Genomic DNA, 25,281 nt, shown 5'->3' on the forward strand with positions numbered 1-25,281 from the left:
ACTGCCTTCACGATATCCCCTCGACACCCATTGTCCTCGACCTCCACGGGCTTAACGATCCCTACGACCACCACGAACTCCGTGGCCTCCACGGCCTCCACAGCCTCCTCGACCTCCGCGGCCTCCCCGATCTCGTGGAAATTACGCGGCGCCGCCCCGGACGCCACCGGCGGCCGCCGGCCTCGGACAAAAGCACGCAACGGGGCGGCGGCGCGCGCAAGTTGCGTGGGCAGAGGCCGGCGATTTGTCAGGGGCGCCCCGCCCCGCCGGGGCCGCCAGTAGCGCGCCAACGTCCAGCCGCCAGGCAGGGCTGCTGGGCTATCCGTCTCCACGCCCCTCCGCCCCGCCCCGCCCCGCCCCGCCCCGCCCCGCCCCGCCCCGCCCGCCCCGCCCCGCCCCGCCCCGCCCCGCCCCGCCCCGCCCGCCTCGGCCCGCACTACACCGATCTGGGCCGATATTTCCCCCCACCGGAGCTCCCGCAACGTTTTCTCCTGCAACTTGTTCTTCTTGGCGGGGCCGCGAACGCGACTCAGCGGACTGATTCCGAGAGTCGTTTTCGTCGCTGTGTCTCTCTCACAGTCGTGGGCACCCCGTGTAGGTGCGAGAGAGACCCAGCGACGAAAACGACTCTCGGAATCAGTCCGCTGGCCGAGACTCCGGCCGATATCGGCGCCGCGGTTCGGTTCGGGGATGAAGGCGAGGCGGCGAAACGCAAAGGCAAACCTGCGGGGGCGGCCTCGGTGCGGCCTCGGCCTCGGCGGTGTCCTTGTCCTGCGGGAGGCTCGGCTCCCCTCGGCCTCGGCCACGGTGCCGCCCGCCTAATATCGCACCACGCCGCGCCACGCCACGCCGCCTGGGCGCCGAGCCGAGGGGCACCACCACCCCGCCGGGAGGAAGCAATGCGTCTTCCAGGGACGAGGCCCGTTTCATTTCGGGGCGTTACCTGTCAATGCGCTCCACACCCACACGTGAGCGGCGGGGGGTGGGGCGGAGGCCGTGAGGACGTGCGGGGGGCAGGGAAAGGGTGATAGTGGAAGCCGCGGTGGAGGCCGTGCTCGTGATAGAGGCCATGGGCGAGGCCATGGTGGAGACCGTGGTGGAGGCCTTGCTCGAAGTGGGGGCCGTGGTGAAGACCGTAGTGGAGGCCCGTGGTGGAGGTCGTGGTGGAGGCCGTGGTGGAGGTCGTGGTGGAGGCCGTGGTAGAGGCCGTGGTGGAGGCCGTGGTAGAGGCCGTGGTAGAGGCCGTGGTGGAGGCCGTGGTGGAGGCCGTGGTGGAGGTCGTGGTTGAGGCCGTTGTTGAGGCCGTGGTGAAGACCGTAGTGGGGGCCGTGAAGGACAACGTGGTGGAGGCCGTTGTAGAGGTCGTGGTGGACGCCGTGCTCACGATAGAGACCACAGAGAAGACCGTGGTGGAGGCCGTGTTTGAGGCCGTCGTGGAGGTCGTGGTGGAGGGTGCGGTGGAGGCCGTGCTTATGATAGAAGCCATGTTGATGATAATAGAGGCGGGTCTCAGGGTTCCTAGTATGGAAGCCGGGGCTCGCGGCGGTAGAGGCCCGGGAGAGGGTGGGTCAGAGGGGGTGTTCCTTTGGCCGAGGCCGCGCATTGGCTCGGCCCTAAACTACTATCACTCATGTCTCCGCGCCCATCAGGGGCGCCCTTAAGCCCGCCACGATAGAAAACACCCCCGGGTATCGCCCAAGCAGATAGCACGCATTCTTCTGCGGGCGACCTACACCCCGCAGCCCCACAGCCCCGCGGCGAGCGGAAGGGTGAAAAACCAGATATGTGCAAGATTGACGCCGTGTCAGAGGGTGTCTTTCACTCACGCACACGCACTCTCACTTACACGCACACACTCCGTCCCTCCCTCATCTCTCTGTCTGTCTGTCTCTCTCTCTCTCTCTCTCTCTGCCTCTATCTCTCTCTCTCTCTCTCTCTCGCAGAGAGATGAAACTAACTACGTGACGCTCCGCGCCTCATCGCGGGCGCCGCTCCGCATTCGCGGTGGCCTTGGCTCACTTTGCGACGCCCCGACAAATCTCTGCTGCGTTCCGGGCGAGGCCGTGGCGTGGCGTGGCGTGGCGTGGCGGGCCGAGGCCGTGCCGACTCGGGCACCAGAGTAATGACCCGAAGGCCATGCACCGCACTGCAGCGCGCCGCCCACTCTAATTCGCAAATAATGGACGACGCGGCGCGCTCTGCCAGGCCGTGCCTGGCTCTGCCGTGCTGTCAGCGCCGCCGGGCCGAGGCCGAACAGTAGCCATGTCGCTCTGTCTCTGTCGCACTCACAAAGGCGTCCCGTAAGGGTGCGAGTGAGGCAGAGCGGCGGGGTAGTATTGCTAGGAATCGCACCGCATGGGGCTGATTCCTCCGGAGCGGGGGTGGATCTGGGTGGTCAGTCTCTTTCGCACCCCTTCGGGAGTACACCCCAAAAAGCGAAGTCTTCGGTCAATAAATGAAATTTGATCCAAACTCTTTTCTTGTAGCATACGAAGAAAATCATCTTGAATCAAGACAAGTAGAAAGGAGGTACAAGAGAGAGCAGGGAGGGGGAGGAGAGAGAGAGAGAGAGAGAGAGAGAGAGAGAGAGAGAGAGAGAGAGAGAGAGAGAGAGAGAGAGAGAGAGAGGGGGAGGCAGGGGCGCAAGGAAGTCGGCCGGTCGACGGACGACCACGCGCCCCGATCCCTCACTCGCGCAAACCGAGCGGCTCGCAAGACGGGGAGACGCGGGGAGACGGGGCAGGACGACAAGACCCCCTCGAGGCAATACGAGGCCAACTGACGCGCGGGAGGGTCGGAGTGCGTGGCCGGGCGAGACAAAAGGCTTCGGCGGGGCCCAGGTGAGGCACCCCTGCCAGGGGGCCTCAGCGAGGGGCGCACGTCCAAGGAGGCGCCCCCCGAGGCCCGGCGGGGCCCGCGGGGCCCGAGGGGCTCGCCCTGAGAGCAGGGCGCGGCGGAGCGGCACGGCAGGGGATTCAGCAGGTGCAGCGGGGCGTCCAGTTAAAACCCCTCTGCGCCCCTGGAGCCGCCCCTGGGCCCCCTTCGGCCGCCTCAGTCTATATCACCGACCCCCGAGCGGCCCACGCCACGCGCCGCGCACACCTATGGACCGCGAAAAAAAAAAAGAGAAAGGAAAGGAAACAGGGCGCGAGGAACGCCCTCGGTATAAAGAGGCTATCGGGTGGAAGAAATACTTTTCGCAAGGTAAATATCTTCGGAAAATGTTCGCGACAAAAATAAGATTCGAAACTTTCTCTCATTATAATCTTGCCTTTGCGTTACCATTTAACAAAAAAAATGTTTCCTTGAGTTGGAGGTGAATTTCACCGTTTTTTTTTAAATTCTGAGGCTCTGGTGGTTTGGCGACCAGCGAGCTACTGATCTCTCCACCTCAACAATACTAAACGAAGCTGGATCATAAAATCAATCTGAAACAACTACACTCTGAAAATTTTGGTTGTCTCTGGATGACAATGTCAAGGCTAATTTTCCTTCCAAAGAATGTCGTCATACCAGTTGACTACAAGTCACGCCCAACCAATATGCGAGCTTTGATGAATATGTTCTCAATTTGTGATGACATTATATTGTCGTCGATTGAAAGTGATGACTGTGTATGTCGTCCTCTATGTTGTGACACGGAGTGACAACAAATTTTTACGACGTCGAGGATCGGGGGCGCGCGCCTAAAAACCCGAAATTCGCGGTCCGGGCCATCCCGGAGGCCGGAGGCAAGTTTAGGTCCCAAAAGGAGGAGGCTGTTTGGCACCGCGTCGTCATAAAGAGGGGCATGATGATGTGGTCGGGGCGTGGCGGCGACACGGGGAGGCGGCCGACGGCAGCCAACGGCCCCAACAGCCGTGCTAGAGTGTTATTGTCGGCTTGCCGAGACATCAAACGGCATCCGAAGCCGTGAAACATGACCCGCCGCTGCCCGGCCCGCCAGGACCAGCCAGCCAGGGCGCAGCCGCTGAAAAGGAGAGAGAGAGAGAGAGAGAGAGAGAGAGAGAGAGAGAGAGAGAGAGAGAGAGAGAGAGAGAGAGAGAGAGAGAGAGAGAGAGAGAGAGAGAGAGAAGATTCCGTGGGCGCCTTGGGAGGAATCACACCAGACAGGCGCGCCAAACTTAAACATTAGTTCCGTAATCCAGACGAGTGGGGTGGGCAAGGGGGGAACAAGGTGAGGTAACTCATCAACCTCACTGCGAGCGCTAGCCGTGGCCCTAGCCCCACCTACAGTGGACACTGCTTCGGAAGCAAACCAGCCGCCCGGGCGCCTGGGGCCGACCGACCGCCGCGCCGGCCGAAAAACAAACTCAGAACAAATATTGAATCTATTAGAGGCCTGCGTCCACCCGGCCTCGGTCTCGGCCGCCTGGGGCACGGCCTCCTCGCCTCGACCTCGGCCAGCGGACGATTCCGAGTCGTTTTCGTCGCTCTGTCTCTCTCACACTCATGGGGCGTTTCGAATCGGTGCGAGAGAGGCAGAGCGACGAAAACGACTCTCGGAATCAGCCCGGAGGCCACGCCAGGCCCGCCAGCGCGCGGTGCGGTCGGCCCGAGGTTTGATACGGCGACGCCGGCCGGAAGATATATTTGTATTGGGTGGGAGATAAGCGCGCACGGCACGAAGGGAGGGGAGGGGGGAGTGAGGAGAAGTTGTTAGAAAAACATCTATATTACATGGACAGGAGAGCCTGGAGAGTCTCGAGGGACCCTCCCCGGCGTCCGGCAGGCAGCAGGCAGGCCGCCGGGCCGCAGGCAGGTAAGTGCGGCACGGTGCTTCTCGGGCGGGCCGGGCCTCGGCCGGGCCGCACACAAGTATGGAAGAAACTTGGGCCGCAAACACCACTCCGCGCAACAACCTCCCGTCCCGTCCCGTCCCGCGCCCCGCGGCCCCGCGGCCCCGCGCCCCCCGACCCCGAGCGACTCCCGGAGGCCCTTGGACAGCAGCAGTTCCTTCGTTTGCTGGCTGCGTATTCACGGGACGCGCTCCAAAAAACGCCCCTTGGCTGCGGTGTGCCTTGGGTGTGCCTCGGGTGTGCCTTGGGTGTGCCCCTCGCGGCAGGACGACGCCGCCCTGACGAAAATTAGTCAAGAGCACGCCAAGCCGCCCCACAGTGGGCCAGAAGACCGGTGGAGGCGGTCAAAATCCCGGACGTGTTTTGAGCTCCAGAGTCGCTAAATGGGACACGAACTGGACGTGTGACCCCACCAATGGATTGCTCTCCGAACGAGGAATCCATTGGTGGGGTCACACGCTCGGGTCGAGTCCTGCCTAGCGACTCTGGAGCTCAAAACGCGTCTAGAGTTTTGGCCGCCTCCACCGGCGTGCCGGCCCACTGCTCGTCCGTCTGTGGTCGTGTATACACGGCATAGCTCTGCGTGGGCCTATGTAACATACGCTGTGTCCGCGCTGCCTCCTCCAGTAGCCTCACGGGGCCGCGGGCCGACGAACGTGCGTGGCGGGAAAGCCCCGCCAGTGGCGTGCGTGCGGGCCATGCCGCCAGACGGCCTGCCCGTCGGGGAGGATGCTGGCCCCGCCGGCCGGGCCCCGCAGGAGCAACCCTCGCCGCCGCCACGTGCGCGGCCGGCCCCTCCTTGTTCGCGGACCGGGCGCACCTCCTAAAGCCATCCATGTCAATTTATGACTACAGCGGGCTGCGGCCGCGCTGCCGGCCGGGTCGCCTCCAGCGGGCTGATTCCGAGAGTCGCCCCCGTCGCGCTGTCTCTCTCGCACCTACACGGCAAGACACATGAGTGCGAGAGAGACAGAGCAACGAAAACGACTCTCGGAATCAGCCTGCAGCCCCAGACGCTCGCGTGACCGCCGTAGTGGGCGGGGAGTGCAGCGGGCTGATTCCAAACAGCGCCGCTCCGTCTCTCTCGGACCCCTGCGGGACGCTCCGTGAGTGCGACGGAGACAGAGCGACGCCCGCAGGGACACGCGAGGCGTAGTCGCAAGGCGGGTCGGGTCGCATCCCTAATAAAATCGCAGTTACTGTCGCTGGGCGTATTTCGGCCCCCATTTTATCACTCATCAGACAGCAGCCTGATTCCGTCGCTCCGTCTCTCTCGCACTCATGGGCCGTCCCCTAGAGGTGCGAGAGGGACAGAGCGAGGAAAAAGACTCTCGGAATCAGTCTGGCGCGTCACGCGGTGGGGATTAGAACGCGGATTCGAGAAAGCCTCTCGCGGTGCGAGGCGAGGCCTAACGGGCGAACAAAGCCGTTCGGGATATCGACCGTGGATCGACAACTTCCTTAAAACCGTCCGTGGCGCGGCGGTCCATGCAGATCGCGTCCGGTGGACGCGGATTCGGTGGACGCGGATTAGAAGCGTAGCAGACTGTATCCGAACAAACGCATTCATTCCCAACAGCGCTCTCGTCGCTCTGTCCCGCTGTCACACTCGCGGTCGCGGTGCGTCCCGCAAGGGTGCGACCAAGGCAGACAGAGCCGAAGTGCATATCGTTCGCAGGCAGTCAACTGCAGGCACACTGAAAAACCAAACGTGGTCTAGACCACACCAACTGGTGTGGTCAAACGGGTGTCATTTTGACCGCAGCAGTTGGTGTGGTCGACCACACCAAACGTGGTCTAGACCACACCAAACGTGGCCAAACGTGGCCAAACGTGGTCTAGACCTCACCAAACGTGACCAAACGTGGCCAAACGTGGCCAAACGTGGTCTAGACCACACCAAACGTGGCACAACGTGGTCTAGACCACACCAAACGTGGCCAAACTTGGTCTAGACCACACCAAACGTGGCCAAACGTGGTCTAGACCACACCAAACGTGACCAAACGTAGTCTAGACCACACCAAACGTGCCCAAACGTGGTCTAGACCAGACCAACTGATGCGGTCAAATTGGCACCCATTTGACCACACCAGTGGTGTGGTCTAGATCACGTTTGGTTTTTCAGTGCAGTCAACGTATACTTGAGGAATCCTTTAGGCCTGTGCGACTTTCAGAGCGTGCTCAATTTATGGGACCTGTGGCCTGCCTCTCTCTCTCTCTCTCTCTCTCTCTCTCTAACTGGCCGCCGACCGCGGTGGGGCTGGTCCCTCTCATTCGAGACAGATCATCGATAATTTGAATGGCATCCGAGCCGTGACGCGCCGGAAGAGGTAGAGCACCGGAGGCGCCGGAGGCCCTGCTCCAATCCCTGCCGGAAGGCCCTAAGGCGCCCTACGGCCGAAGGCTGCGGAGGCCGGAGGAGGCAGAGCCTGGCCGGAGCCACGCGCCCACCCGGAACCCCGCGAGCCAAGCCGCCCGGAGCCAGTCACCCGGAGCAAGAAGACCGATGCCGGGAGTCGCCTTCCTCGCTCTGTCTCTCTCGCACTCACGGGGTGTAGGTGCGAGAGAGACAGCGCGACTGAGACGGCTCTCGGCATCGGTCCGGGTCCACGTTAGCCGTCCGCCAGTCGCGGCCGTGTGGTCGCACCATTAGGCCTGATTGGACGGCCCGCTTCCGGGCAGCGCGCTCCGGGCGACCCCGCCGGGAACCGCCGCCAAATTATGCACCGCCATCGACTCCTCATCGACGGAGATGCGGGCGGTGCAGCGGATGCCCGTTTAGAATGCAGCGCGCCTCCGGCGGCAGATTTTCGCATCCCACTGTTGCCACACTCTCTACGGCGGGACCCCCGTTTCGGCCCCACACTGTCAAACGGCACAGTTCAAAAAGAGATATCGACTAAAGCTGCGAAGGAAACACTGAAAAACGGTTCCTGATTCTTCCAGGAGGCACATGCCGAAGACAGGGGCAATTTCCAGGGAGTTCCTGGGAAAATGAGGAACCGTTTCTACCGTGTAACGTGAATGCTTCATGGTGAGACGAAGCAAAATTTCCGAGGGGTGGCCCACTGTAAAATTTCGAATACAATAATTGTGCGAATGTGAAAATTTTCTGGCGTTTTTAGCCACACAAGTGGGGTCACTATTCCTGCCTAAATGTGTAATGTGGTCAAATTTTGTAGAATGAATGTGGGAAGCTGCTCCCCCCCCTCGAAAATTCCTCGTGATACGCCTCGTGAAAAAAATCATACTTCATTTTCTTCGTACTTATGAAGTAATGAAGCAGATCCTGGGTGGGCTTTTTTACAGTGTGGACCCTTGATACACACTTTTTGCAGTGCAGCGCACGGGCGGTCCGATGAAATGTATGTATTCCCGTAGTGCCCCCCGCAGGCTGGCCTGTCGTGACCCTGTCAATAATTTCCACATTAAATCATCGAGCCGTGCTCATCATGAGCGAGCGGGGGGCGGGGCGGGGCGGGGCGGGGCGGGGGCGGGGCGGGGCGGGGGCGGGGCGGGGCGGGGGCGGGGCGGGGCGGGGCCATGGATGGCTAGCACGGCGGCGCCACTGTTTGACAAACCAAACCGCGCTTCCCCCGCGAGGCCGCGACCTCAGCGCTAATATCACTAATCCTCTCTAGATTAAATTGTCCCTGTTTTCATTTTCATGAGCTCTCGACGGCGCGGGGCCCGAGGGCACCGGGTCGCGCAGGCAGCCTGTGGGTCGGCCAGGGTCAGCCGGTCAGGGTCGGCCAAGGTCGGCCAGGGTCAGCCAGGGTCAGCCAGGGTCGGCCAGGGTCAGCCGGTCAGGGTCGGCCAAGGTCGGCCAGGGTCAGCCAGGGTCGGCCGGGGACGGCCTGGGGCGCAAGGCCTGACATGGACGTCGAGGGCAGGCCCATCCTATTGTCCAGCATTTGCCATCGACCCTATGTCCACTCCAACCGCGCGCACGGCCTCCTGACCGGCGGAGTGAACGCTGTGCTATCCCCACGACAAACACGCACACACACACGCACACACACACACACACACAGAGGATTCGCACGCCGGTGAAGGCAAATACACACGTCCTCTCACACACTGACATAAGCAGCCGCAACCCCCTCTATTACTCTCTCTCTCTCTCTCTCTCTCTCTCTCTCTCTCTCTCTCTCTCTCTCTCTCTCTCTCCCTCCCTCCGTCTCACACAGAAACGCCAACCCATACACGGGGTACTACAGCGGCCCTCCTATCGTGTCCGTACGAGCCAATGCCAATATGGGTGCAACAGTGATAGTGATGCTTATGGTGCACATGCTGGCCGCAACGCCAAACATTCTCACAGACAGGGGCTCTCTCTCTCTCTCTCTCTCTCTCTCTCTCTCTCTCTCTCTCTCTCTCTCTCTCTCTCTCTCTCTCTCTCTCTCTCTCACACACACACACACACACACACACACAGGGGGCGAAAGCACACTGGTGCAACTGGTTCATCCCCCCAGCCTAATTTGCATAAGACTATGTATGCAATGAAGCCGTGTGCCCCTCCCAGCGGAGCGCCGCCACGCCTTTTACAATAAAAGCACAGTGTGTTCGAACAGCGCGCGGTCACGTGACATCACGTGGGGCGTAAAGTGGCTCGCTGTCATCAACGGGTCACACTGCAAAATCAGGGAGGGGGGGGGCAGAAGCGTGACCAGCGACCGGTCAACACGCAACACGCGCTTGGTGCCCTCAGCAGGGTGATTCCGCAGAGTGCGGCCGTCGGTCTGTCTCTGTCGCACTCATGGGACGACCCGTATAGGTGCGAGACCGGCGGAAGCAGCCCGCCGCGGCTGACTCATTTAGACCAGGCCAGGCCAGGCAGGCGTCACCACACCGCCAAACGTGACTTACTAATTCACAGAAACCCACACGGGGGTGTGTGACAAGGATTCTCAGAAACCCACACTGATGCACGCCCTTCGTTTGACATCCGCGTCAAGCCGACGGCAATCCAGAACGCGGCGACCGAGGAGGCGTGAAGGAAGAGCCCGCCTGCAGACTGATTCCGAGAGCCGTCGCTCTGTCTCTCTCGCACTCATAGGGCGTGGCCCACAGGTGCGAGAGAGACGGAGCGACGAAGACGACTCTCAGTCTGCAGTGGGCGAGTGCCTCCACCTCTTCTGACCCCCAACCAACCCGACCCCCGTCCTTCCCGGGTGTCCTCATTCCGCAGCGGGTCTGTGTTCCATAGCGCTCTGCATAGGCACATCGAATGGCTGGACACGGGTCCGAATTATGGCATGACAAGAAGCTACGTCAATAAAGGGCGCGACAGAAAAGTCTCGAGTGTCACGTCATTATCCGGCGTCAATTCACAACTCGCAAATTATTCTGCTCTACAAGTTCTGTAAAAAAGTACGGATTTTTTTTCCACAGTAAGCCGGAGAAGATGTGACTCACCATCAATGTAGAAGTAGGACGTGATGTTCTTGAAGCTCTCCATGAGGGGCTTGACGGTCTCGAACAGCAGGTTGTGCAGCTGGTTGTTGCGCAGGTCCAGGTAGCGCATGCGCGACATGCCGTTGAAGGAGCCGGGGGCCAACACTTGCAGCAGGTTGTCGCCGAGCATGAGGCGCGTCAGGCGGCTCAGGCCCTCGAAGGCGCGGTTGCTCAGGTACTGCAGACCGTTCTCGTTGAGGTACAGTTCCGTCAGGTGCGGCATCTCGCAGAAGGTGCAGTCGCCCAGCATCCTGCACGGGCAAGCAGGCAGTGGTTTGGTTAGATCGACAAGAGGCTCGAGAGAGTTAGAGTCCTAGAGCCTGGATGTGTAAGGGTCCTAGATGTTTTAGAGAAACGCAGAGTTGCCCCAAATCCTTTTTGAATGAACAAACTCACTGAAAACGTAATGGTCGGACACATGGCCAAATTATGGCGTGACAAAAAGTCACGCCAAAAATTGGCGTGACACGAAATTCACGCCGATGAACGGCGTGACATGTGAGTCACGCCCTTATTTGGCGTAAATGACAACGCGTTTTATGAGACAAGTCATGCCAAAAAGCGGCATGACAAGAAATTCACACCAAAAATTGGAGTGAATTTTTGAGTCACGACGTTTTTTGGCGTGACTTTTCTGTCATGCCGTTTATTGGCGTGACACTTTATTCACGCCTCTGCAGCCACTGAGAACAGGCGTTTGGTCGCCCAAATTTGGGTGACGCCGTCGGCGACGCCGTGAGGTTCCCGATGACGTCCTTCCGGGGCCACCACGATGACCGGAGGCCTCAACGCCCCATTGAGTCATCGTGGTGGCCCCGGAAGAGCGTCATCTCGGGGACCTCACGCCGTCGCCGACGACGTTACCCAAATTTGGGTGACGATTTTATGACTGCCCAAAATTTGGTCACCGCGGGCTGGTCGCCCAAATTTGGGCAACGGTGCGTGCGTTACCCAATGAAAGGGCGATGGTGGTGACTTTCATTCTCAGTGGCGGCACGAAGTCACGCCGATAGATTTTCAGTGAAATTTTAAAATCTACAAAGATGCTTCCTGGTATGAAGCAAAGTCGTTCCTAATACGAAGAATTTCTTCAAAGTACGAAGCAATTCCATAAAACTCCTTCATTTTCAGAATACGAAGGAGATGCCTCATGGACTTTAGAGTACGCGTAGAAAGCTACACAAGCTTCCGTCGGCTCGATTCAACGTAGCGGACCAGGGGAACACAGCCTGCGTATCTCCAACACCACCAGGACTCTAACCGACTCTAGTGACAGCGACATGGCCATCGACGCCAAGTTTACCTGAGCTTGTTGTTGTTGAGCAGCAGTCGGCGCAGCATCTTGAGGCCGCTGAAGGTCTCCCGGGTGAGGACGGACAGCTGGTTGTCGTGGAGCTCCAGCTCGTCCAGGCCGGACAGGTGGGTGAAGGCGCCGTCGTGGAGGGTGGTGATGTTGTTGTGGTTGAGGAAGAGGCGGCGCAGCAGCGGCAGCCCCAGGAACACCTCGCGCTGGATCTCGGCGATGTTGTTCTCGCCCAGGTTGACGGCCGTCAGGTTCGGCAGCCAGGCGAAGGAGCGCGGCTTGAGCACCACGATCTGGTTACGCTGCAGTTGCAGCTCCTGGGGGCAACGACAAGGGTTCCATTCACTCTTCGACTCGAGGAGAAATTTACAAAGAATTAATATGCCTAATTCGCTGGACCGAAAAAATTCCACGAAGCAACGCCTCCTTAAAGGAGGAAACCAAAGAAATTATAAAATGAAGAAGAAATTGTTCATTATACGAAAAAAAAAAATTTCGTCACATCACGGTAAATCCACTCCTTCCCAGGAGAACCTCCTGGGATTCCAAGGATACACACAGGATCGAGTTTTAGATGGTTTTACCGGGTACGCAGCGTTTCTTCATTAAAACGAATCAACTCTACAATCCCTTCATTTCCTTCGTAGCGTTACGCGCGAGATGATTCTTGGACTTTTTCGAGTGTGCTCCCTGACGTACCTGCAGCGTGGTGAGGTTGGCGAAGGCGTAGGGCGGCAGGTCCGAGATGGTGGCGTAGGTGATCTCGAAGTACTTGAGCTTCCGGAGGAAGGACAGGGCGCGGGTGGGGATGAACTTGTGGATGCTCTCCTCGCGGACGTTGATCTTAAGCGTCTCCAGGTTGGGCTGCAACAGAAAAAGACACAAACACTCAAGCAAAACGGAATCCAGTGCTTACTTTTCGGCGAGCCGTTGTCACTACACCCAACAGAATGGTTTCTTAACTTTTGACTTTCTTGGTTTTTTGTAAGAAAAAAAATCTTGAAACAAGAAAAGGTTTCCTTTTGGATAAAAGAAAAATGCATTCAGAAAAATGTTCTTGCAAAAGCCAAGAAAATTTAATTTTTTTTTGGATCCAAGAAGTCATTTTTTGGGGGTGTAGAGGACGCCCTCTTTCCTTTCCAAAAAGAGGAGACTCCCTTTAGGGTCGTCCAAAAAATACGCAACGTCTTCCGTCCTTCTCGCACTCACTGGCAGTCCATAAGGAGCAACAAGGGACAGAGCTATGAAAAACGTTACGGAATAAGTGGACGATCCCCTTCGCAAGTGGCGCGCTAAGTTTCACGGCGCAAAAGGCCTCCAAACACTGTGGCAAAAAGCTACGGAAAATTCTGTAAACAGCTTGTGGTAATTCTCCGTAGGCCCCTTATCAATATTCTCCGTAGGCTCTTACAGTATTTTCTGTAGGACCGCACAGTATTCTCCGTAGGACCGCACAGTGATCTCCGTAGGACTATACAGTCTTCGAGGTCCTACGGAGAAGACTGTGCGGATTTACAGAGAATACTGTGCGGCCCTACGGAGAATACTGTAAGAGCCTACGGAGAATATTGATAAGAGGGCTACGGAGAATCCTGGCAAAAAAATTAACAGGATTTTCCGTACCTTTTTGCCACAGTGAAGAGGCTCAGACAAATCGAGACCCGGCCGGGCCCCGGCGGCCCACCTCGACGCGCCGAGGTTCCCGCCTCGGGACGAGCTTCCTGTACGCACTAGACCACGGGAAGGTCCTGGCCCGGAACGCCCCGCCACGCCCCGCCACGCCCCGCCACGCCCCGCTACGCCCCGCCACGCCACGCCACGCCCCGCCACGCCCCGCCACGCCCCGCCACGCCCCACCACGCCCCGCCACGCCGCAACCATCGGCACATTTCGCACTTCAAAGGGCGCAGCGACCCAGCGCTCTCCGATACGAATTTGATTCCAGGGAAGATACTAAACTGATTTCGGGGCGCGGCGGGGCGCGGCGGGGCGAGGGGAAGGAAGCCTATCACCCCTTTTCACAGGAGTAAGCCTCTCTCTGCCTCTCCCTCTCTCCCCAACAGACTAGCCCCCCCTCGCTCTCTCTCTCTCTCTCTCTCTCTCTCTCTCGCCGCACAAGTCTAGCACCTATTCCTCGCCCATTTCTCCTCCTCCTTGGAGCGATTCCAGGGAATCAATTATGCCAATTAACACCGAGCGTACGCACGGCCGGCAAAGCACGACACGCTGCAATGCCGACACGATTACCCGACAAAACGGCAACACGGCGCCTACACTCGGAAACAAACGAACCGCCGTGCTCGGGCCGGGCAAGGTAGAGCCCGCGGTAGAGCCCTAGTCGGTTGTCGGTTGAAGTAAACGTTAGAGACTTCGCCGCCATAAATCCCTTTAAGTGTATCTAAAAATGCGGAAAAATCCGCTCTGAATTGCTGAATACGGTCGTGACGATAAGTGCAAATGGTTGTCCCACTTTCAACAGGGAATCTGTTGTAGCAATAACGCATTTGGTTGGAGTGCTATTCGAAGGCGTTAGAGCTCTCTATTCATGTGGTCCAACCCAAAGTCCGCACTGAACATTTCAGTTCTTAATCCGAGCTCACACTGGTACTGAAACGTGGTTAAATACTGCATTCAAGACTGCATTCAAGCCTCAATTCAATCATTCATTCATTCAAGCATTCATTCATTCAAGCATTCATTCATTCAAGCGTCCATTCATTCAAGCATTCATTCATTCAAGCATTCATTCATTCAAGCATTCATTCATCCAAGCATTCGTTCATTCAAGCATTCATTCATTCAAGCATTCATTCAAGCATTCATTCATTCAAGCATTCATTCATTCAAGCATTCATTCATCCAAGCATTCGTTCATTCAAGCATTCATTTATTCAAGCATTCATTTATTCAAGCATTCATTCATTCAAGCATTCATTCATTCAAGCATTCATTCATTCAAGCATTCATTCATTCAAGCATTCATTCATTCAAGCATTCATTCATTCAAGCATTCATTCATTCAAGCATTCATTCATTCAAGCATTCATTCATTCAAGCATTCATTCATTCAAGCATTCATTCATTCAAGCATTCATTCATTCATGCATTCATTCATTCAAGCATTCATTCATTCATTCATTCATCAGGCGAAATGGAGTACTGTGCTTATGGTCGCTGGTATACCAGACAATGCTGCATTGCCCTCAACGCTATTGACGTGAGGCAAATGCCCTCTCGGATTAAGGACTCACTATTTTTTCAGTGCGGCCAAAAATATAGCCTGACCAAAGTCTACCTAAAGCGAAGCCTCCTCACCTGCGACGTGAACGAGTCCCAGATGGGCGCGGTCTCATTCTCGCTCTTGCCGAACACCCAGCACGAGGCCTCGGTGGCGTTGGCCAGCACCAGCGTGGAGCAGTGGCAGTACACGTTGAGGGTGCGGATGTGGAACGAGTCGCAGATGTTCATGAAGACGCCGGGCCGGCCGGGCACCGTGATGGTCTGCACCACGCTCTTGCGCCGCGTGTCCTTGGAGTCCTTGCTGCGCTTGGCGCCCGCCGCGTTCGAGTCGTGGCCCGCCAGCAGCAGCAGCACCAGCAGCAGCAGCCGCCACATCCTGCAACAGCCAAACATTTGAGATAAGGACACTCATTTTGAACGGTAGCGATGGCAGCAGGAGCCACATCCTCCAACAAAAACAAAACACTGGGTTCAGTTAGCTGCAGTTCAGAACGGGTCACTCTCTCCGGTTCGAGCTGGTCACTCTCTCGCAATCATCAAGAGCGGCGAGGTATATACCACTACCCTTCGCGTAGGGAGGGCCCATAGTGGGCCAGAAGACCGGTGGAGGCGGCCGAAGCTCCAGATGCGTTTTAAGCTCCAGAGCCGCTAAATGGGATTCGAACCGAACGTGTGACCCAACAAATGCATTGCTCTCCGAACGAGGAATCCGTTGGTAGGGTCACAAGTTCGGTACGAGTCCCACTGAGCGACTCTGGAGCTCAAAATCCGTCCATCACCTATGTCTCTGCCATAGGTTTCCTGAGAAAAACCGGAGCCGTTTTTACCGTGTAGTGTAAAGTGTAACCCCGCAGCCCTGCGCTGCAAGCCGTCCTCGTCGGGGACGCTGCGACGTCTTTTTAGAGTTCGACGCGGCGATACCCATGCACCGCGCGTGCCGCCGCGTCGCGCCGCGTCTCGACAACAACGTCCTCGTCGTCCTCGTCGTCCTCGCTCGACTTCTGCGAGCGTGCCGCGGCGCGGTGCCGGTAGCCCAAACACCGTGCGGAGGGCGAAGACCGACTCCGAGACTCGCCTCTCTGTCCCTCTCGCACTCGCGCGCCATCGCGTGCGGGTGCGAGACAGAGCGACGAAAACGCCTCTCGGAATCAGCGGCTGCAGCGCGGCAGAGCGCAGGAACCGAAGGACACGCAGCCAGGGCACCTGTGTGCGACTGTGTGCGTGTTTGTTTGTTTGTGTGTGTGTGTGTGTGTGTGTGTGTGTGTGTGTGTGTGTGTGTGTGTGTGTACGAGCAGTGCCCTCTGCCGGAGCCAACACTGACTCCACTTTATTTGCGTGTGTTTGTATCTGTGAGTGTGCGTGTGTGTGTGTGTGCGTGTGCTCTGGTATGACACCGGTTGGGGCACAGGAGCGAGGGAATGCACGATGTGTATCGTACAGGACCAGCATGGAAGCGGCAACACGTCCCGGGAGGCACGGTGGGGGGAAAGGGGAGGAGGGGGGAGGGGGGGGGAGGGGGGGGGAGGGGGGGAGGGGGCAGAGCGAGCAGGACAGGACAGTCGCCGCGGAGCAAAGACCGCGCGCCGCGTCCCGCTAGTTGTCGCAGGAGACTTAGTGTGTGTACACCGCACACACACCAAGTGTGTTCCGTTGTTAAGGATAATATCGGGCCTTACTGCGAAAAGAAAACTACAGAAAAATCTTGGGAATTCCCGGTAAACTTGTTGGAATACGAAGTGCTCGCGGCCTATTCGCAAATTTCCAAAAGGGTGTCTTCATTTTGAATGAGTTTTCGCTGCTAACGAGAAATACACAACGGAGAGACTTTGCAAAATATTTTCTTATTTTCCTCATCGAACTCTTCTTAATTGGCGAACAATTTTCTGAATTTTCCTCGGCAGAATTGTTTCAATGGGCCAAAATTGAGCCATTACCCATCCTTGAACCTCAGACCTAAACGGTAAATTAAGACCAAATGCAAAACTTTAGGCTGCGATCGAGAGTCAAAGCTAGCTGATTTAACAATCATCTGCTAAAAAAAACAACCGTCCGCTTTATCCAATTCCGAAGCTTACGCGAACAAGTCATGATCGGAAAAGGTTCCCTTTATTTCCGGAAGCACTTGGCATCCCGTTTATTTTGGGACCCTGAGGGGCAGCGAGCGTTCGGCCCCTCACTCCACGTTCCGATTTATTTCTTCAAGGAAGTGGCGGCCACTCTGGCTGCAGCTGCTGACCGAAGCGGCGCCGCCAATACAGTGGAACTTCCGTCTCTTCCGTCCGCATCGAGTACTTAGTACCAGCAGACTGATTCCGAGAGTCGTTTTCGTCGCTCTGTCTCCCTCGCACTCATCGGGCGTCCCCTGCAGTAGCGAGAGAGACAGAGCGACGGAAACGACTTTGGGAATCAGTCTGCAGGCATACAGCTCCTGTTTACTGTGGTGGCCACACACACACACACACACACACACACACACACACACACACACACACACACACACACACACACACACACACACACACACACTGGCGTACTCAGCGCCAGACATAATGGCAGCCCGTTTTTACACAGCAGCACTCCGAAAAGCAGCGATAAAATGAGCAGAGCATAACGCGACAATTTTGTCCTGTGGCGGGTCGGACGGGACGGTCGAGTCGGAAGTCGGAATACAGCTGGAGAGTCCGCACGTTAACGATTTCCCCGCCGCCACTTTTGGAGATCCATACCCACTCGTAAAACCAAGTGGGAAATAAACTGCGTCGGAAAATCGATCCTTAAAGCCCAGTTTGTCCCAGGCCGCCCGTCACGTTGGGAAATCTGGAATGTCATTTGACGGGCGAAGGGCACTGTCCAACCCAGTGTTCAGACTGCGTCAACTCTGCACTTCCACATCCAAGTTCATCATTTTCATCATGTCCATCATGTTTATCATGTTCATCATGTTCTTCATGCCCATCGTGCTCATCATGTTTATCATGTTTTTCACGCCCATCATGCTCATCATCATCATCATGCTCATAATCGTGCTCATCATCATGCTCATCATCATGCCCATCATCATCATCGTCATCGTCATCGTCATCATCACCATCGACAACAACAACATCGCAAACTAAAATTCCACACCTCAAGACTTGGGTTTCACAGTGGCGCCGTGATGACTAAAACCCCGAAAGCCGAAATTCTGTCCCCGACTGCCGCATGCCGGGCGGGTGGGGCGCAGCGGAAAGAATCCCGGCGGGACAGGTTGGCGACCGAGCGGCGCGGAAGGTTAGCTCTGGTTTTATTTTCCTAACAAGAGCACGGCCGCCGCGAGACATTTTCACAATTTAAAGCGACGAAAAGACAGAGAAAAACCGGTATGCGGGGCCAGCAGGTACCCGCAGTACAGCCAACGGGCGCACACACTCACATTCTACATACAAGCGCGCACACCTACACACACAGGCACACACACACACACACACACACACACACACACACTCGCACGCACGTACGTGCGTACACACTTCATAAACGGGAAAGGCATACAATGTTGTGCGGCGCAGCACACGGTCAGTTTTCGTTTTTTCAACGTTGCGTTATTTTTCCAAGATTTTTTTTTCAGCCGGACTGTCGCGTCGTCGTCGTCGTTCTCTCCCGAGTGCTCTCGCTGCAACACTGCAAAAGCAGCATTCGAACGGCCGTCCAGCCGTCCAGCCTGCCCGGTCCGTCTGTCTCTCTCGCACTCACAGGGCTGGTGCTGCATGAGTGCGAGAGAGAGAGAGAGAGAGAGAGAGAGAGAGAGAGAGAGAGAGAGAGAGAGAGAGAGAGAGAGAGAGAGAGAGAGAGAGAGACAAGCCGCGACCGGCGTGGTCACTGCCGAGTGGTCCGTCACCGCCCGACGATATGTAACATCACTTCACTCCACTTCGACCCGCGGCGGAATCCTCTTTTCACGTCGTTTGCCCCAGTTCCGTTTTGTTTTCCGCGTTTTTCAACGAGTTCGGCGATGGCGGCGCTGTGGACTAGACCGATTCCGAGAACCGTTCTCGTCGCTCTGTCTCTCTCGCACCCGCACGGGGGGCGCCATGAGTGCGCACACTAAACTTCTTACGGATACATCCTATCTGTATTACGGACATTTTTGTGCAATTGCAATTACGGATAGATTTTGCTTGTAATACGGATGATTTCATCCGTAATACAAAGGTTTTCGTGTCCGTAACATACATACGAAAATATCTGTATGGTACGGACGTAAAACTCTTTGTAATACGGATGATTTCATCCGTATTACAAGCAAAATCTATCCGTAATTGCAATTGCACAAAAATGTCCGTAATACAGATAGGATGTATCCGTAAGAAGTTTAGTGTGCGAGAGAGACAGAGCGACGAAAGGGCCTCTCGGAATCAGTCTGCTGGGAGTCGACGAGGGCGGCGCGGCTCGCAACGTCATTAAAACGCCATTTGTCATCCCTCTCCCACTTTGTCTCTAGAAGCCCCGCGAAGGCCGACTTCGACCTCCGCTTCGTCGCTGCGTCTCTCTCGCACCCCAACGGGACGCCCCGCGAGTGCGAGAGAGACGGAAGACCCTTCGGCATCCAGAGGCGCGTCTGTAGGGGCAGTACAGGGAAGCGTTTCCGGGAAAAGCAACAGCGGCCCGCCTAATTCTTTCTTCCTCCATGTCGACTTCGGTTGCCGTAATCTCGGATCGGCTCGCTTGTTAGCTCCATTGACGGCTGGGCGGAGGCCTAGGCCTAGAGGCCCGCCTGTGGGGCCGAGGCAGAGGCCGAGGCAGAGGCCGAGGCAGAGGCCTCCCCCTCTGGCTCAGCCGCCGTGGTGGGCGGATTCCGAGGGGGCGGTCTCATCGCTCTGTCTCTCTCACACCTCTACACGGGACTCCCCGTGAGAGAGAGAGAGAGAGAGAGAGAGAGAGAGAGAGAGAGAGAGAGAGAGAAAGGAGAGAGAGAGACCTCCCCCTCGGAATCGGCCCGCAGTGCGTGGCGGCGCGCCAGCCGGGCCGCGCCGGGCCTCGGCCCCCCGGATACAGACACGGCGATTAGCGCTACAAGTCTGGCTTTCGGCCCTCGGCCTCGGCCCAGACTCAGCCTGTGGGCCTCGGCCCGCGGGAGGAACCGCCCGGGAATCGGACGGCCCGACCGGCCAACTAGGAAAACTCCAATTAGTGACAAAGCGACAGGACTACGCAGCGATGAGCCGCCTCTGTCTGTGTGTGTGTGTGTGTGTGTGCGTGTGTGTGTGTCAGGGGGTCATGACCCCTCCAAACCACCCCTGTTGGGACCTTTAGACAGCCGACTGGATGGTAGGCAAATGACGATACATTCCACGTGACCTGAAGGTGGACAAAAAGCGTCGCTTTTCTCTCTGTCTTCCTGTCTCTCTCCTTCTCTAACACACACACACACACACACCACACACACACACACACACACACACACACACACACACAACCACACACACACTAATTTTCCAAAATTTCCGTGCACTCCACTGGTGGCAGCGCGTCAGCCAATCCTAGTTGAGGAGGCTCATGCTGGCTGCTGTTCATGTCGGTGGTGGGGCAAGGCCTGGCCCGGCACGGCCCGGCACGGCACGGCCCGGCACGGCACGGCAACGGCCACCGGCGGCCCAGGCTTCTGACAAGCTGCTGCAGCGAGCGCTGCAGGCCGACTGCCGGCTGCAGGGCGGTAGCGTTCGCAGGGCTTGTTGTTCGCACCTTGATCTGTAGAGACGATCCGCCGCATTCAAACACACAGAGAGAGAGAGAGAGAGAGAGAGAGAGAGAGAGAGAGAGAGAGAGAGAGAGAGAGAGAGAGAGAGAGAGAGAGAGAGAGAGAGAGAGAGGGGAGGAGAGAAAGAGAAAAGGAGAGAGAGAGAGAGAGAGAGAGAGAGAGAGAGAGAGAGAGAGAGAGAGAGAGAGAGACTCTCTCGCTCTCCCTCTCGCCCTCTCTCTCTCTCTCTCTCTCTCTCTCTCACACACACACACAGGCAAGCGCGCAGAGTCGGGCACCGCGGTTCTGGTTGCATCGCAGCGTCAGCTCAGCTCGGATTCCACCACACACACACGCACACACACTCGCGCCCATACACACGTCGGCTGTTCGCGCGGTCTAGGAATGCGGAGCGCCGCGCACGCACACCGAGATTCATTTACATGGAAAATAATGGCCAGCAGGGAAGTGCGCGATTCGGAAAGGAGAGGGCGCCGCCGCCACACTGTGAGCCAAGGCCCGTCGCTCTGTCTCTCTCGCACCTCCGCGGACGCCCCGTGAGTGCGAGAGAGACAGAGCGACGAGGCGACACGGTGCACGCCGCCGCCTTCCTTGCGAGCGACACATTTTCGCGCGTTAGATGCGGAGATCCTTCGCGGCCGCCTTAATGGCCTGCACACACGCGCGAGGCACGGTAGTACGCCGCGTCGCGTCTCTCTCGCACTCACTAGGCGTCCCGACAGTGTGCGAGAGAGAGATAGCTAGAAGGCAGCAGCAGCCTCAATGCGAGGCTTATCGGACCCCGCACTATAAATACCCCGAGCAGTTTTCACTGTCACCTGTGGAGCACCCTCGCGGTCCGCACCGCGCCCGGACGGGCCAGCCGATCTGCGTCTTGCCGTCGCTCTGTCTCTCTCGCACACCCACGGCACGCCCCGCGAGTGCGAGAGAGACAGAGCGATGCGGTGTGACGGTGTCGCTGGACCGGCGGGGCACGGCCTGCTGTGTGTCTGGCTCAGAGAGGGTCTCGTAAAATTTTCATACCCTTTAGACGAGTGGAGCCGTGGGCAAATGCGCTTCTCAGAGAGTTCCAAGAGGAAAAGACGGCTCTGCATTTTATAAACCGAACGTGCTGGCGGTGGGACTGGATGGGGGGCTGAGGAAAACGCCGAGGAAAACTCTCTGCCCGCGCTGCCCGCTCGCCACACTGTCGGAACGAGGATGGTGGTGACGACCTCACGCAACCGTTCAAATGATTCGAAGAGCACAGACAGGCGGCTACTTGAGGCTTCCAGTAGAACTCTTAAAAACCCGAACCGCGGGTACCCGGGTCGCCCGGGTAAGACCCGGGTTTGCGGGTAGACCCGGGCGGGCGGGTAACCGGGTAACCCGGGTACCGTCAACGGGGGTAACTTGGGACACTTTTTCACGTTTTTTGAACGCCAGAGGCAAGATTCTCAACCCAGACCATTGGATCCTGACTACGTTAAAATTTGACCCTTTTCCCATGATTTCATGCTTGTCTGGTTCATTTGCCTCGATTTCATCGTTTCCAAGCGGTCCCGAAAGAGTGTCCCAAGTTACCCCATGACCGGGGGTAACTTGGGACAGTAGGTAATGAGCTACGTTCCCATGAATCTATTGATGTTAATGGACGTAATAAATTTAAGTCACAACATATAGACCAAAAATTCAGGCCTAGGAACTCTTGTAGGACCGATATTGGACTATATCTAGGGCTCTGTGTGGAACTCTCTTTTCTACTGGTATTTTCCAGGCATTTTCTGAATATTTCAAGGTATGGATTACCAGAAGACAAAACTGCAGAGCAAGGCATCTCTTTCCACCATGAGCGTCAAATTCTAAGTTAAAGTTATGTCAGGGACCTGGTCAGTCAACTCCTAGGAGGCTACAACTGCTGGAAACATGAGGCAAAGACTGTCCCAAGTTACCCCGTAAAATTTCGATTTTTGAGAAAATGAAGTCTGGACCGAAGATGGGAAAACTATAATCAACGCCCTTTTGCGAACTTTATTGTCTGTGTATGATCTAACAACCCAGAGAGACTAATCGGCCAAATCTGCATATCACTCCTTGCACTAGGGTCAACTTGTCAATGTTTGACAAATTTTGTCAAAAACCCTATTATGTAGTTTCCCGTTTCTCAAATACTAATTGTGATGTTATGCACCTTTTCTACCTTTCCGCGCGTGCCCTGAGGCCTCTGAAAGAAAACCCTGCCGCAGGTTTGACGCTAGGAACCCCCGTCGCGGAATGGCAGCACCAACAAGCTGTACAGGGCAGACTGTCCCAAGTTACCCCCGGTGTCCCAAGTTACCCCCGTTGACGGTACCCGGGCAGAAGTCAGAGCCCTAGCTTCCAGGTCAAGGGGGCGCACATTGCAGCAAAGAATCGAAGCTCTAATCGGTGGAACCAAGCGAAGCTCAAAGCGTAGCCCAAGCACTCCCAGGAACGAGATATCACGTTCAGAACTTCCACAGGAGCCATCAGAAACACTACCAAGACTTCATGAAAGTTGACCAGTCCTAGCTATCATCGGGACACCTATCAGAAATAACTTGAACGTCTTGTGCTTGCATACTGTATATTCATAATGACACGGTAATCTCTTGACCAGGACCTTCTCTGGGGAGAACGGGATGACGCTTTTTCGTGCACTAAGTACGTACGTCGGCTGATTTCAACAAACGTTTTCGTCGCTCTTTCTCTCTCGCACCTATGCTAAACGCCTCACGAGTGCGAGAGAGACAGAGCGACGACAAAGACTCTCGGAATATCAGTCCGCAGCCACTCGTTATTCCACCGCCGTGCGATACGGATGCATCCTCTTCCCATCTTGAATTAATTAAGGCGAAAAACACGGTGTCCGTTTCGCCCGCAGGCAGACAGGACAGGCCAGCAGACTGATTCCGAGAGCCGTTTTCGTCGCTCTGCCTCTCTCGCACTCATTGGGCGTACCGTGTAGGTGCGAGAGAGACGGAGCGACGAAAACGGCTCTCGGAGTCAGTCCGGCAGCGCGGCAGCGCGTTCGGCCGGTCGGCGCGTCGCCGTTTGGCCGAGTGTGACGGTTGAATGCGAGATGGCTCACCGATTACGGTGTGCCGGACTTGTTTCGTGACAGACGCGCGCGTGCACCAGTTTATCGCGCGGCGCGGTGTGAGAACGCTGAGACACCTGGACGGACGCACGCCTATCAGGGCGACATCACGACGCCGAGGACGAGGACGGCGTCGAGGGGGAGCGGCGCGGCGGCAGCGGCGGCGCGGCGAGTCCCGAGGGTGCCGCAGGCAATTTAGCCGATGTTCCGAAGGGTCATGACATGAAATCATCACGCCCGAAGGGAGAAAAATTGATGTTGAGTGGAACGTCAAGAGGGGTGGCGGGGCGTGGCGGGCGGCGCGGACAGTCACTGAAAGGGCTTCGCGGCGTGGCGTGGCGTTGCATGGCGCGGCGTGGCGTGGCATGGCGGGGCGGGGCGTGGCGGGGCGTGGCGTGGCGGGGCGTGGCATGGCGTGGCATGGCGTGGCGGGGCGTGGCGTGGCGTGGCGCGACGTGGTCTGCGAGTTATTGGAAGGGGAGGGGCTGGCCGCAACAAGGCTTGGCAGCGCGGCGGCGGCGGCCCTCAAAGATACTACATGGCTGCCTTCCGAAGCAGCGGCCGCACCGCACTTGGCCACCCCGTAGCACAGTGGGCCAGAAGACCGGTGGAGGCGGCCAAAACTCCAGACGCGTTTTGAGCTCCAGAGTCGCTTAACGGGACTCGAACGGAGCGTATGACCCCACCAATGGATTCCTCGTTCGGAGAGCAACGGTCGCGCAATCGGTACGAGTCCTGTTTAGCGAATCTGGAGCTCAAAACGCGTCTGGAGGTTTGGCCGCCTCCACCGATCTTCTGGCCCACTGTGCGTAGGGCCCTGGCCGCGACAGGAGTGCCTTGCCTCGTGCTTGCAGCATTTCGACAGGTCCACGCCGCGCCATTTCAAATAGCGAATTGAATCCATCCCCCTCCCCCCACCCCCTTTTCCCCTTTCCACAACAAGCAGCAAGCCACTGCCCCACCGCTGTCAACGCCACTGCTCGACAGGCACAAGCAGTGGAGAGCCAATTCTTAACAAATATTGCGTTTGTCCAGTCCGCGAGAAAGTACCTTTGGATTCCAGGAGCCCACACTGAAGTGGTAGTCTTAACACGCTTAAAACCTTTACAAAGTATTTTGAGCATATTTAAGGCACACACTCATAAGAAATTAGTCGTAAATTAAGAAGTTTTTTCTTAGTAAACTTCTGTGAACTTCTGAGAAGTTCTGTGTTTAAGGTGATAACTTAGTGCAGCAGTTCAAAGGACAAAGAGCACACTTTTGGGGGATGCAGGTTTTGAAGAACAGCGACAAGAGTATTGCAACGTCATGGAAAGGCATACAAGGCCAAAACCGTTTCTGTTTTTCCCAGGAACTCTCTGGAAATCGCCTATGTCACTACTATAGGAAGAATGCAGGGTAAAAAAACGGTACCTGGTTTTCCCAGGAAGCCTATGGTAGAGACATAGGCGATGGCCAGGGAGTTCCCGGGAAAACCAGGAACCATTTTTACCGTGTGGGTTTAGCCGTGCAAGGTAGATTGAAAAATTCAATTTTCAATGTTGGCGTTCCGGCGGCGGTGCTGGGTGTCTGTCCCACGGTATCCCACGGTGCCCCACATTCCCTCCAGTGCGCCACACGCGCGCCAACGCGTCATCAATCC

The 25,281-nt window shown here is 57.0% G+C and overlaps 1 protein-coding gene across 1 annotated transcript in view; it reads right to left on the reverse strand.

The window, feature by feature from the left end:
- LOC117643928 (connectin) overlaps positions 1–25,281 on the reverse strand; it is a 251,786-nt gene that overhangs the window by 90,817 nt on the left and 135,688 nt on the right. Inside the window, exons 2-5 of the mRNA XM_034383115.1 lie at positions 14,881–15,181; positions 12,265–12,429; positions 11,566–11,882; positions 10,224–10,513 (exon numbers count right to left, since the gene is read on the reverse strand). Coding sequence (XP_034239006.1) covers positions 10,224–10,513; positions 11,566–11,882; positions 12,265–12,429; positions 14,881–15,181 — 1,073 coding nt within the window. The remainder of the gene's footprint in view (positions 1–10,223; positions 10,514–11,565; positions 11,883–12,264; positions 12,430–14,880; positions 15,182–25,281) is intronic.

Source organism: Thrips palmi, unplaced genomic scaffold (assembly GCF_012932325.1).
Source record: "Thrips palmi isolate BJ-2018 unplaced genomic scaffold, TpBJ-2018v1 HiC_scaffold_17, whole genome shotgun sequence".
In the NCBI taxonomy this organism is placed as follows: domain Eukaryota; kingdom Metazoa; phylum Arthropoda; class Insecta; order Thysanoptera; family Thripidae; genus Thrips; species Thrips palmi.